The 12887-nt window shown below is 33.8% G+C and overlaps 1 protein-coding gene and 1 pseudogene across 4 annotated transcripts; both read left to right on the top strand.

Annotated features, from left to right (window-relative positions):
- The first annotated feature begins 1622 nt into the window (after nt 1–1622).
- On the top strand, nt 1623–8378 carry LOC129880046 (putative pentatricopeptide repeat-containing protein At1g13630). 3 transcript variants are annotated; one of them, XM_055953870.1, is made up of 7 exons: nt 1623–2176; nt 2812–4985; nt 5466–5523; nt 6383–6553; nt 6644–6751; nt 6919–7318; nt 7928–8378. In XM_055953870.1, exons 1-2 carry the CDS (start codon nt 1729–1731, stop codon nt 4869–4871), a joined length of 2508 nt encoding a protein of 835 aa, XP_055809845.1. In that variant the 5' UTR covers nt 1623–1728; the 3' UTR covers nt 4872–4985; nt 5466–5523; nt 6383–6553; nt 6644–6751; nt 6919–7318; nt 7928–8378. The 3 variants fall into 3 exon arrangements, with proteins under 3 accessions (XP_055809845.1, XP_055809844.1, XP_055809846.1); XM_055953869.1 differs by having other exon boundaries at nt 6644–6774; XM_055953871.1 differs by lacking the exon at nt 5466–5523 and having other exon boundaries at nt 6644–6774.
- A 1297-nt stretch (nt 8379–9675) lies between these two features.
- On the top strand, nt 9676–11513 carry LOC129874536 (BURP domain protein RD22-like; annotated as a pseudogene). The gene is made up of 3 exons (XR_008762920.1): nt 9676–9767; nt 10296–10407; nt 10520–11513. The product of XR_008762920.1 is annotated as a BURP domain protein RD22-like (transcript).
- The last annotated feature ends 1374 nt before the right edge of the window (nt 11514–12887 follow it).

Below are 12887 nucleotides of genomic sequence, written 5' to 3'. Positions count from 1 at the left end.
GGATTTGATTTTGGGAGAGTAGATGATAGGGAGGTTATTTCTAATAGACCCTCGGTTCAAGAAAAAGAGATTAAAAGGAAGCAGGAACAACAAGAAGATAATAAGATAAACCAAATAGAAGAATCAAACATGTAGTTTCTTTGTATATGAAAGTTAAAAGACTTATTTAAGCTAAAATATCTGATATCCAGATAATTAAGTGGGAGAAGTAAAATATTGTCAGATTATAGTTCAACTTATATGACAATGAATACAAACTTATGAAGCGTCGTTTCGAGAACAAAGTTTACCTAAGAAATATGAAGCAAAGCATATAGTTTTGTGTTACTTTTATATATATATATTTGTAGCTAAGTTGTTAAACTCGGATTATTATACTTCTTATAAACGGTGGAGAATATTTTTTCTTAATAGCACACTCAGTTGTTTGGCTCTTTTCTATTGTAATAGAGGAAGGCAATGATGATATGTGATTGCAATCACAGATTTTTATAGATGAGGATAACAAAGTGTTGTAATATAAGGGTCAATAATAATTCCTTTGACTTGAGTAATGCAGTCATGGACAAGGCATACATACTTGGTATACATTTCTTTACTTGATTTCCTAATTTTTTACTAGTTTTACCTGAATGTATCATTGCTCAAGTTTATCACAATCTTGTCTCATGAATTCTTCATTAGGGATACTGATGGAACTCCCATTCGTTTAGATGTTGAACAACGTACAACGTGTAATTCTGTCCTTACAAGTTGTAATGAAAAAGTGAGCATATTGTTGATTAGTCATACGAACGATTGAGTACGAGGAACATTATTGATTTGAAAATCTAGTGAGCTCGAATTGTCAGATACTCCCTCTGTCCTATTTTAGTTGTGATGTTGCATTTTTTGAAAGCCAATTTGACTAATTTTTAAAGTTAAATTATATTACTTTAACTCAATATTATAAATTAAAAAATTATATATTCAAAAACTATATGAAAGTGCTACAAGTTATAATTTTTTTCATATCAATATGATAAAAAATATATCTTAAAATGTTAGTCAAAGTTTATATAATTTGACTCTTAAAAAGAAAATCATGACAATTAAAATGGGTCGGAGGGAGTATGTTGTATAATTATTTATAGTAACTTTGTTATTAACTGTTATGATAAATTGAAGCATTAAAGGAACATTTAACCATTGTCACATGCTAAAAGATTAGAATCAAGGCAAATAACTATTTAGATGGTATTAATCAACTTAATTATTTTGTTAAAATACCTTTTAATATAATACATAGGAAAGTGTAAAAGTATTTTTGAAAATTTTGTTTAATACTACTTCATTATATAAGAGTAATTTAAAAAAAAATTATACTTTCTTAATTTCTAAAAAAATCATTTGTAACAATTCCTTTTTCTTTAAAACAAGTTATAAAGGGCATATTTGGTTGGAGAACAAGTTAGAATTAATTATTTTGGAGATAGTTATTTTGAAATTGTTATTTCACTGTAAATTAAGAAATAAGTTATTTCATAATTTTATTTCAATTAAATTTGAGATAAATTCATAGTAAAATTAATATCAAAATTAGTTATTCTTTATTTCTCTAGCCTAAGAGGTGGAAAAAATGGTGGGGAACGACTTCGTTTTGTTTGTCTTTCCCACAACCAATAATTCTTCACTTTTCTCTCTTAAACCCTAAACCCCTGTAAATCCTCATTCTTTCTTCTTCTCCTAATGCTTCGAATAACCCTCAAATCACCCCTAAAATCTCCATTAGTCTCCTCCCTCCTCCTCCTTAAACCTTCCTTCTCCACCGCCAACCTCGCCGTCGACCACACTGAACCACCACCACCACCACCCACAACCACAAGAGCTGCAATTTCAAGAATCCTCAACTTTTTTCTCCAAACCCATTGCACTAAAGGCTCCGCAAAGCTATTGCGAGGTGACCCATATTTTAAAAACTTAATCTTGGAGCTGAATTCATCGGAAATAGAAGGCATTGTTGAGAAACTGAGTGTTGAAAATTCCGAATCTGCCCTTGAGTTCTTCTTCTTGTTGAGAAATGATTGTGGGTTTAATCATTCCAGAGTTTCACACATTGTTGTTGCTCATGTTTTGGCTGGAAAGCAGCGGTTTAGAGCTTTGAAGTTTCATTTACAACATTTGGTTCAACAAGAAGGTATTGTGTTCACTGCTATGTCATTAAAAATTCTATTTTTGTTATTCCCTCGATTTTAATTTGTGTTTGGTTTTGACTTGGACACATAATTAAAATAAGTGAACAAGACTTTTGAATCTTGTGTTTGTAAAGTAAAGGACATGCCTTGCCAAGTAGAAAGTTAGAAAAAGAGGCATTTTTTTGCCAAACGGACTAAAAAGGAAAGTAACATAAACAAATTTAAAGGAGTGAGTATTAGTATAGTGTAAATAGGTACTCCCTCTGTCACATTCACCCATATTAAAAGAAAGATTTTGAAGCTTCTAGTCTAAAACAACATTTGTGTGGCTATAAATAATCTCATTAGTTTTAAAATGAGAAATTTAAAGTTAAAGTTATTTCTAAATATAGAAATGTGACACTACTTCTTTGGAAATAATTTGACTTTAAACCCTTCTATAAATGTTATGGTGTGGTTAAGATCACAGTTCTTTCTTGAACTTGTCAAATTATGTCACATGAATTGAAACAAAAGGAGTATCATTTTTTCTGGGACAAACTAAAAGGAAAGTGTATCACATAATTTGGGACATGGGGAGTACTTCTTACATTGCTCATTTTGCTGTTTATATAGATTTGTTGTGATTTTCAATCAGGTGTTGGTTCAGCTCATTTGATATGCGAGATGCTTTTGATTCGCTTTCAGAAATGGGATTCTAATCATGTTGTCTGGGATGTGCTGGCTTCTGCTTATTCCCATTGTCAGATGGTTGATGATGCTCTCTTTGTTTTTGCAAAGATGAAAGATTTCGATATCCAGGCTTCAGTATTTACATACAATAACTTGTTGTATAATTTGAGGCACACTAATAACATCTGGGATGTTTATGATGACATCAAAGCCAGTGGGCAGAACCCGAGCGAGTATACTAATTCCATTCTGATAGATGGTCTGTGCAAACAATTCTTGATGCAAAAAGCAGTTGATTTTGTCCGAGGGATTGAATGTAGAGAGTCTGAGCCTTGTGTTGTGTCTTTCAATACTCTTATGTTGAGTTCCTGTAAAATGGGTTCCGTAGACGTTGCCAAGTCATTCTTTTGTATGATGTTTAAGTGTGGATTACATCCCAATGTATATAGTTACAATATTCTCATTCACGGGTTAAGTGTGGCAGGTGCAATGGAAGAAGCATTGGAGTTCATAGATGATATGAAGAAACATGGTTTAGAGCCTGATCTGGAAACTTATAATGTCCTCGCCAAAGGATTTCATTTGCTTGGTATGATGAATGGTGTCCGGAAGTTTGTTAATGAAATGCTTCATAAAGGCATGAATCCTGATATTTTCACATATACAATGTTGAACTGTCGATATTGCAAGGAAGGTAATATTGATGAGAGGATTAAGTTGAGAGAGGAGATGTTTTCAAAGGAAGGGGTCCATGCCAGTGATATCTCAGACAACATGTTACTTGGCAGTTTGTGTAAAAGCGGACATTTAGATGAAGCTTTGAATTTGTTCCATGAGATTGAGAGCAGCGGTCGTAAACTGGATCATATCAGGTACTCTATTCTCATTCGAGGCCTTTGTAAGCGAGGATTGATTGATATGGCTTTTCAATTGTACAAAGATATGTGTTGTAAGAGAATTATTCCAAATATTGTTGCTCATAGATCTATTCTCAAAAGCTTCTGTCAGAAAGGGTACATATATGAGGCAAGAGTTTTGTTTGATGCTTTAATAAATTGTGACTTAATAGATGATATTTTTTTGGTTAATATTATGGTTGACGGATATGCAAAACTTGGTGACATCGGTGAGGCTGTTCAGGTATACGAACTAATAACAGGAAAAGGAATAACCCCAAGCATAGTTACATTCAATTCCTTAATATATGGGTTCTGCAAAGCCAGAAAGTTAGATGATGCAAGAAAGTGGGTTGACACTATATATGCACATGGGTTGATACCATCAGCGAGGACGTACACAACTCTTATGGATGCCTATGGTGAAGAAGGGAAAATGCAAGACGTTTTTGAGTTGCTAGAGGAAATGAAAGCAAGGAGCATAGAACCAACTCATGTTACTTACACAGTGATAATGAAATGCCTCTGTAAAAGAAGGCAGATACATGAGTCTGTCCGGATACTAAAGAGTATGTTACCGGATGATTTTCAGCCTGATGATGTTTTTTACAACACAATTATTAAAAGTTTATGTGAAGCTCGAGATATGAAAGGCGCTTTCCAATTATATAAAGAGATGGAGACGCACAAATTTCAGCCAAGTCGTGTCACGTACAACATTCTCCTTAATGGTTTATGTACACATGGAGAGCTAAAGGATGCTGAGGAACTATTTTATACACTCCAAGATGTTGGCCTGATGAAATGTGATTACACCATTCTAATAAAAGCGCATTGTGCAAAAGGATCAGTGCATAAAGCAGTGGTTCTGTTCCAAGAGATGATTGACAAGGGCTTTGAAATCTCTATTAGAGATTATAGTGCTGTGATTAATAGGCTGTGCAAAAGAAATTTACTAGCTGGCATGGAGATTTTTCTGCGTATGATGTTGTTTCATGGCATATCTGTTGATTCACAAATTTGTTTTATGCTTAACAGTTACCGTCATATTCGTGATTGCAATTATGTGTTCCAATTGTTCTCTTTGATGATTAAGTATGGATTAAATACTGATTCTATTTGTGGTTAAGTGTACAAGACACCAATTCAGGATGATTAATAAACTCTGTTGCAATATGTGAGCTTCTTGGTTCATGTGATGTTACGAGAAAGGTTCCTAGAAGTTGTAACTTGAAATTATAAGGTATGTGGACCTATTCAATAAGTCATACCCAGCTTGAGTTTTTTTTGTAGGAAAGGCTTGTAATTGCACTGACTATGCCAGTTGTATTTTCTACTATATAGAAATGTGAAGTCTAGGACGACCACAGCTTAAAATATTGTACATTGTGCATTAAAAGTTGCACAGAGTTCTGCTTCTTGTTATTTAAATAAGAAGTAAGGGTACTTTTGTCTTTTAAATGTGTTCTTTCTGCTTCCACGCCGTTTCTCGCTCATTCTTGGCTTTTCTTCCTCTCTCCTTTAGCCTTGCTTCACTCTCAATTTCTTTCTCATTCCTCTCTACTCCAAGGGCCTGCTTCCCCTCAAAACAGAGAGAGAATCAAGTGCAAGATTTAGGAAAAGAAACCCTAAGAGGCGATTGAATGTGCAATGATCCTGTGTTTTTTGGTCGATGAACGGTATGTTTGAGCAAACTAAGTATTATTTTCATATTTATTTTCAGAATCTCTTGAGGCTGGACGAGGCAACTGATGACAAGTTGTCGAAACTCAAGATTTTTCGTATGTATTTTTGAATTAAATTATTGTGATGCAAATATTATTGGATGGGTCCAACTTTGATTTAATTTTTACTAATAGGCGGTAGACAATATTAGAATGAGTATAATTTCCATATGGATCATCAGTTAAATGAGATTGATGAGTTAACAAGTCATATCATTCGACATAGTTGTTGGTTTAGCTGATGCAAATCTTCTAACATAACTGTACCAATACTTTTTTACAATCTCTTATGGATGTTAGTAGTTGCCTACCTGCTGCTGTTCAGCTCATCTTCTAATTGGATGAGTAGTATCCGTTCAGACAACAATCTACTTTGTGGGTTAGATTATCACATTGGTTGGGGAATGCATTGGTGGTCTCCTTATATGGACTTGGCAATCCTCCTCTAAAAAAGCTAGCTTTTGGACTTGAGTTAGGCCAAGGTTCATTTCTTGAATCGTGATAATTCCTCACGTAGTTATGCTATAGTGGGCATTCATTTGCCTTGAACTTCAGTATTTCATCATGTGATTTATAGCTATATATACTATGCTTCATCAATTTCCTTCATCAATTGCCGACTTGATCCAATTTGAATATGCTGATATTTTGGGCTAGAGAGACCAAAACAAGTGAGCTTTACCTTGCTTTTTTTAAAGTAATGCCAAAACCGAAAATAGAAAAAGAACAAAGGGATAAAACAATCAATATGCTGCACTAATTGCTGCTGACTCTTCTTTATTGGTTTCTGCAGTAAAGGATGAAATGTGCATGCTAATCAATTATCTATGTTTGTCACTTCGACTATCTTCCCCTGATAATTTGTCTCTATCTGGGTTTTTTAGACAGTTAGAAAGTTATGCTATTCCTTTTTCAGAATATAGATGTTGACCAAATAGTGGAACACTATCAGACCAACTGCACGCCACAGCCTTCCGTCTCCAGGTTTCCGTCAACTACTCCAGTTACAAATTCTCAAAGTTTGGCTGTACCTGAGGAGAAAAATTTGCCACCGGAGTTGTCCTTAAACTGCAACCATGGGTTGAAGGTGATAATCTTTCTGTGCCTCAATCATGTTTGTTTCAAAGTTACTGACTTTTTTCTCAACTCTGACGGTTGATTTCTGCAATTATTACAGCTAGGACTTTTCCCTGGAGCCTTGCATCATTTACAAGAAATGAAGGATAAGTTAATTGAGATTTCAAATGATCTTCTTGACAATGTTTCAGATCTGAGTTCTGAACAGGTTGAAATGCTTCGCCAAGAACGGTAGGTTCTCCTATATTATTCTTTTCTGTTTCTATTATGATATTTTCTCATGCCATGCCTTGTCTTTGCTGCACATTTGTTCTTCCTTGACAAAGGTTTTAGAAAATATTGAAGCTTATACTGGTTGCGTTTGCATACTTTCAGGTCACAGCTGAAGCTGCAAATTCAGCTCTTTGAAAAATTTCTTCAAACTGTATCAGGCAGTGAAGAAAGAAAGATGTCATAGTGTTCTTCTTCCACACTGACTCCTGCCTAGCAGTATGAAAACCCTTTCTGCCTTTCAGTATGCAACACCTTCTTCATTCCCTTCCAGGATTAATCCTACGAGACTCGACACACAGTTTAGTTGATATAATGAGTCCAATCACTTTGCAACTGGAATTCATCATCACTTTCATTTGATGTGACTGGTGGATATGGTCTTTCAACAGCCCCAGTGGAAAGAGAACCATACATCCCAAAGTATCTTGAAGTTAACTATATTGATGGTTCAAATGACAAGAAGTGGAGTAGCCGAGATTTCCCTTGGACAAGGAAGCTTGAGGTGTGTATTTAAATGTGTGGGCAATAATGAGATGTTTCTGGAGTTGAATTTGAACATATTTTTCATTGTCAGGCCATCTTAGCCACCCCGAAGGATTAAGTGATTATCCTTTTTTTGCAATAAGTTTAAATTGTAATTTCCATTTTTACTTCGTCCATCTCTCTTATTTTACTACATTTAATAAGAGGGAACTGGTAATCTTTGCCATCCTCATTGGTTTGGGGGGGGGGGGGGGCGGGGGATAAACTTGGAACATTTGTTTTGTGACGTTGTGTTTTGCACTCGGGAACTTGAAAACAGTGGTTGTTTTGGAAGATATGGTATACAAACATGGGTATATTTGGGATTTCAAACTAACACTGGTGTACGTTGGGCTATTTAGAATTGTACCCCCATGCTTTCTTGCCAAATATATACCATGTGGTATTTGTAAGTCCTTTTGCATTGAGCTGTCCCCTTACATGTCCTCAAGATTATTGACCAAATTCGACAATTCTCTTCCATTCTGTCATGTTCAATGTTTCTCTCTGTGGCTTTCTCTTGATATATTGATCTTTTGCCTCTCTTCCTCATCCGCTCATTAACTTTATCTGCCACTCTTCTCTGCAGGTTGAGTCAGCAACCGGTAGGACTCACTGATAGGGGGAGAATGGCGCCATGTCCATCTGTTGCAAAGCTATGAAGCCTTCCACACTTATTTGAAATGGGAAGCAAATAGCATTTGAGATGAGGCAACTTATTAAATCAACTAAGTTTTTTGTGTCCCCTGTCGAGTGTATCATCTTACTTGTGTATTCTGAGGAAACAAACCCGAGATGCTCTGAGCATTGTGCAACTTGACAATGTTGAGATCATGTCGTAGAAAAAATGTGTGTAAATATGTGTCTTTTGAACTTGATAGGTTATGGCGTCCATCTTGTACGGAACATGATTAGTTTCTCTATAACAATGTTGAATGATGATTCCTTTTTGAACTTTGTTATAATGTATATCAATGTAGAATAATGTGACACCCATGATGGAAGGCAAGCCTTTGAAGAAAGTTAACAACTTTATCAGAGTTTAGAATCAATTGATGAAAAAACTCAGTGGACAAATTCGTGCTGTTCTAGATCCAAAGCAAATAATATCCATTAACAGTTGGACCAAGGTCGTTACAAATAAAAGTCTTATCAAAACTAAAACTGAATGACAATGTTGGCCAATCACTTTGCTAGTCGAGCAAAGTTTGGCAATCACTTAGTAGTACTAGCTAGCTAATGAAATTTATTTTACCTTATTTAAGAAAAAGAAAAAAAAAAGAGAAACTAAACTTGAATAAATCCTCCTTAGGAAAAATTATTTAAATACACAACTTATTTTATCATATTCTCTAAAACTTCTTTTCATTTGAAAAAATTACAAAAATTTCTATTTTCGAACGTGATGTATCGATCGAATACATCACTTTATGCGATGTCGAAAAAGTGATGTATCAGAACGTCAGAACGTTTGGGATGTATCCGAATTCCATCAAATTTAAGAGATTTTTATAATTTTAAAAAAAATATGAATAGAATATAATTAGCTCTTATGTAATCCTTCCAACTCTTAATGAAATAATGTTCTCAATATGCCGTCCCTATTTTTTTGGAAAACTTTTAAAATTAGAAACTCATATCTAATAAGTTGACAATTATGGAAGATTCTATATACCTCGAACAACTACCAAATAAATAATACTTCACATGGAAACACTAAGTTACTTGTACGCCAAAGCCCCTCCTAGTCATCTAAATTATAAATTATTATTTTCCTTTTTATTTTATCTTTTTTGTTTTTTTGCTTAAATACTTAATTTACCTATCATTGACTTTCATAGTTATCCTAAAATGAAAATTCTAAATATTCTATCCGTTCAATTTTATATGACACATTTTTCTTTTTATCTAAAAAAGAATGACACATTTTTATATTTAGCAATGTTTTAACTTTGAAATGCTTATTTTACCTAGATGATTTAAGATCACACAAACATTTATAACTTATTTTAAACGACATATTTCAAAAAAACTTCTTGTTTTCTTTCATATAAATTAAAAAAATGCAGTCAAACTATATTATATAAATTAAAAACATAGGGAGTATAAAAAATCTTTTAAAATTGACTAAAAAATAAAGAGTTGTCACATAATTTGGGATAGATGGAGTATATAGTGAGCAATTGATCCACCAATCCAGCTATATTTTATAAAATAATCCAGTCATATTTTATAAATAATCCAGTCATATTTTATTATTTATAATATAATATAAATTAGTTTATACTATCACTTAGTGGTACATATTGCAATTTATGCCTATAAATAAAGGACAATTTCTGTTTATGAATTCCATCCAGCTTAGCTATTTCTACTATATCTATAGCAAATATTTCCCAATGAAGTTCCAGGGCCTCACCATTTTCTGGGTGAGTGACATTTTATTTATATATTTCCACCGTTTCTTTTTACTTATTAAATTTTGACTTAGAACACGTATTAAGAAAATAATGATTGGTATAGCAATTGACAAGTAATAAGGGAAATCAAACTAGGAAATATCTAATAAGTAAATAAGAATGAAGGGAGTAGTTTTTATCTTTATCTTTTCACAACTTATTTAAGTTTGGTCCTTTTCTAGTTATCATTTGATTCTGAAAATATTACTTTATTTGTCCTAATTTATGTAATGTAATCTGATTTGACACGAGTGTTTAGGAAATAAAGAAAAATTCCTAAAGGTATATATCATTGTTACACGATACTTAACTAGTAATAATATGTTTCACCAATTTTTTAAAATTTGTTTTTTTTTAAAAAAAAATATATGACTTGAGGGTAACAATTTGTAGCATTTTGTGCTTGATCAAAATTTTGTAAGTGTTTTCTTATAATAATTTCAGGTTAATATATAATAATAACTAACTTCATTTTCAAATATATATATATATGTGTAGCTTGCTTTGGTAGCAAGTACTTATGCATCGATATCTCCGGAGGTTTATTGGAAAATAAAATTGCCCGACACTCAAATTCCCAAAGTCATCAAAGATTTCCTTCCTCAATCAGGTATACAATAGAATTATTGTATGTTTTTTTTGTAAGAATAGTATTATGGCACATTTCAGACAACGAGAATTCTCGTGATTTCCAATAATTTATTGTGAATGTGATTTTACAGACGGTGTTGTTCCTGAGCTAAAACAAGATAACACTAAGAAGAAAGTGTACTATGGTTTAAGTGGATATATTCCCATTAGCTGGCATCATGCTGCTAATTCGAAGTTTGAACGTTACGTGTTGGAAAACCCCAGCACGAATCGTGCTACTAACAAGAATTTGATCAAACAAGTAACCGAAGAAAGCAGTTTCAAGACTGATCTTAAAGTAAATTATGACAATTTGAGACAATACTTCTTTTTAGAGAAGGACTGGAGAAAGGGAAAGTACTCAACTTTCCCTCTCTCCTAAATAAAAACCAAGCACCATTTTTGCCTAGACAATTTGTTGAATCGATTCCCTTCTCAATGGAGAAATTCCCAGAGATCCTTAACTATTTCTCGATCGATAGTAAATCAAAGGATGCTCAAACTATTAAGAAAACAATCAAACTTTGTGAAGAGCCAGAAGTGAAACATAAAGAGAAGAAAACTTGTGTGACTTCTTTGGAGTCTATGGTAGATTTCGGATTATCTATACTTGAGACAAACAATATACTCACGATTACCTCTGAGGTACAAGGGGAAACTCAAAAATCACAAGGTTACACAATTGAACAAGTTGAACAAATATCTGATGGGGATAACGTGGTTTGCCACAAACTGAACTACGCGTATGCACTACATTATTGTCACGTTGGAGGAAGTACAAGAACATTTATGGTATCTATGATCGGTGTTGATGGAACAAAAGTGAAAGCAGTATCTGTGTGCCACAAAGATACATCTTTTTGGAACCCAAACGCGATCCCTTTTGTAGTTCTCAACGTTAAGCCTGGAACTACGCCGATTTGTCATTTTCTTCAAGATGATCAAATTGTCTTTGTACCGATCTAAATAGGCCATTAAGCTACTATGTCATTTCCTCTAAGAGTAGTCGTTTACCTTTTCTGTGTTTCATCTGTAATGTATCTTTATCTTTATAAATAAATGGAAATGATCCTTTGCTTCATGTTATTTCTTGTATGATCCCAACGGTTTCATTGATCGTTATTCACTGCTAAATTAATATATACTACCAAACAACATAAATTCAACTTGGTATTAAATTTTAAGAAGTTAAAAAGCTTTAAAATCTAAATTTATTTTATTCTTAGCCCTAACTCTTATGCTTTCTCTTCGTCTTTTCCGGTTAAAGGGACAACATGAGCAATGTGCAAATTAAGCTACGTACAAAGCAAAAACTCATCATCATTATCATTTGTTCTTGTTTGATGCCAGGGCTTAAACCCCAACAAACACCTAGAGGCTTACACCTTGCCTCAAGGGGTGCCCCTTGAGGCTTACATCTTGCCTCAGGCAAACTTTTGGTACAAATGACTTGGTATATCGTAAGTAATCTGAATAATTGGTATGGACATTATCATATTCTTTTTGATTTATCATACAAAAAAAATAAAATTGAGGAGTGGAAGACATTAGAAAATCATTAATTTGTTGAAGTCATCAAGGAAAAAAAACATAATAATGGAATTGAGAATTACTCCTCATAAAATGTTAATGGGATAATGTTCTCTACAAATCTGCTAACACGTCTTATCCGAAAAGGATAGGGGATTACTAGAAAAGTTGAGGCACTAATAAGGCTCGATGTTGCTAAAATTGTGTCTGTTGTCTCGTGAATGTTTTCTGCTTCAATCAAAACAACCTTCTCCTCCTTTTCGAATTGGGATTAAATTTCATAAAAACCTTGTTGACCTCATCGTATACCCAATTCAATTCCTCATTAAATCCAACCGTGGAATTGATAATCAGCTTTCCAAGCAGTGCAGTTAGCATCCTATTCAATTCACAAGAAAAAGGCCACTTATTTGTGGGACTGAGTTCCAACCGTCTCCTCGATGAAGTTGAAGTAGGTTATAATAGCATTCGGTGCATAATTTTTCCAATAAAGTACCCCATTGAGAAAGACACAATCTTCAGAATAAGATGGATGACGGGGATACTTTTCATCAGGAGTTGGTTTCCACAGTTAGAATCTTCTACTTGTGTGGAGTAATTTAAACTGCTTTCTTCATGATAAGTTTTTACCATTTCATATAAAGGCGGGTTGCTAGGGGACGAGCTTGAGAACGAACATTGTGCAACTTCACAAAGTTAGGATCGTTCTAAGTTTTAGAAATACACCTGAATCACATGAGAGATTTAGCTGGAAGCAATATTAGTATCTCGAATACCATGTCATGATCTGCAAAACCATGTATATCTTTTGGCCACTTTCTTGCGGTAGTAATTGCGAATTCACTTAGGGTTCCTGCATGTAAGCCGTTCTGCTGAAAACAAAACAAGAGGAGGAAATTAAATTAACCCTAGCTAGCTTCTACCTACATT

The sequence above is a fragment of the Solanum dulcamara genome, chromosome 2, assembly GCF_947179165.1.
Source record: "Solanum dulcamara chromosome 2, daSolDulc1.2, whole genome shotgun sequence".
Taxonomy (NCBI): Eukaryota; Viridiplantae; Streptophyta; class Magnoliopsida; order Solanales; family Solanaceae; genus Solanum; species Solanum dulcamara.
This window is presented reverse-complemented; position numbering and strand designations above follow the sequence as displayed.

What these genes read in the sequence shown, in the direction of transcription:
- LOC129880046 (XM_055953871.1), top strand. Translation starts at nt 1,729, where the DNA reads ATGCTTCGAATAACCCTCAAATCACCCCTAAAATCTCCATTAGTCTCC. An exon ending in ACATTTGGTTCAACAAGAAG is followed by an intron (nt 2,177 to 2,811) that starts GTATTGTGTTCA and finishes ATTTTCAATCAG; the next exon opens with GTGTTGGTTCAGCTCATTTG.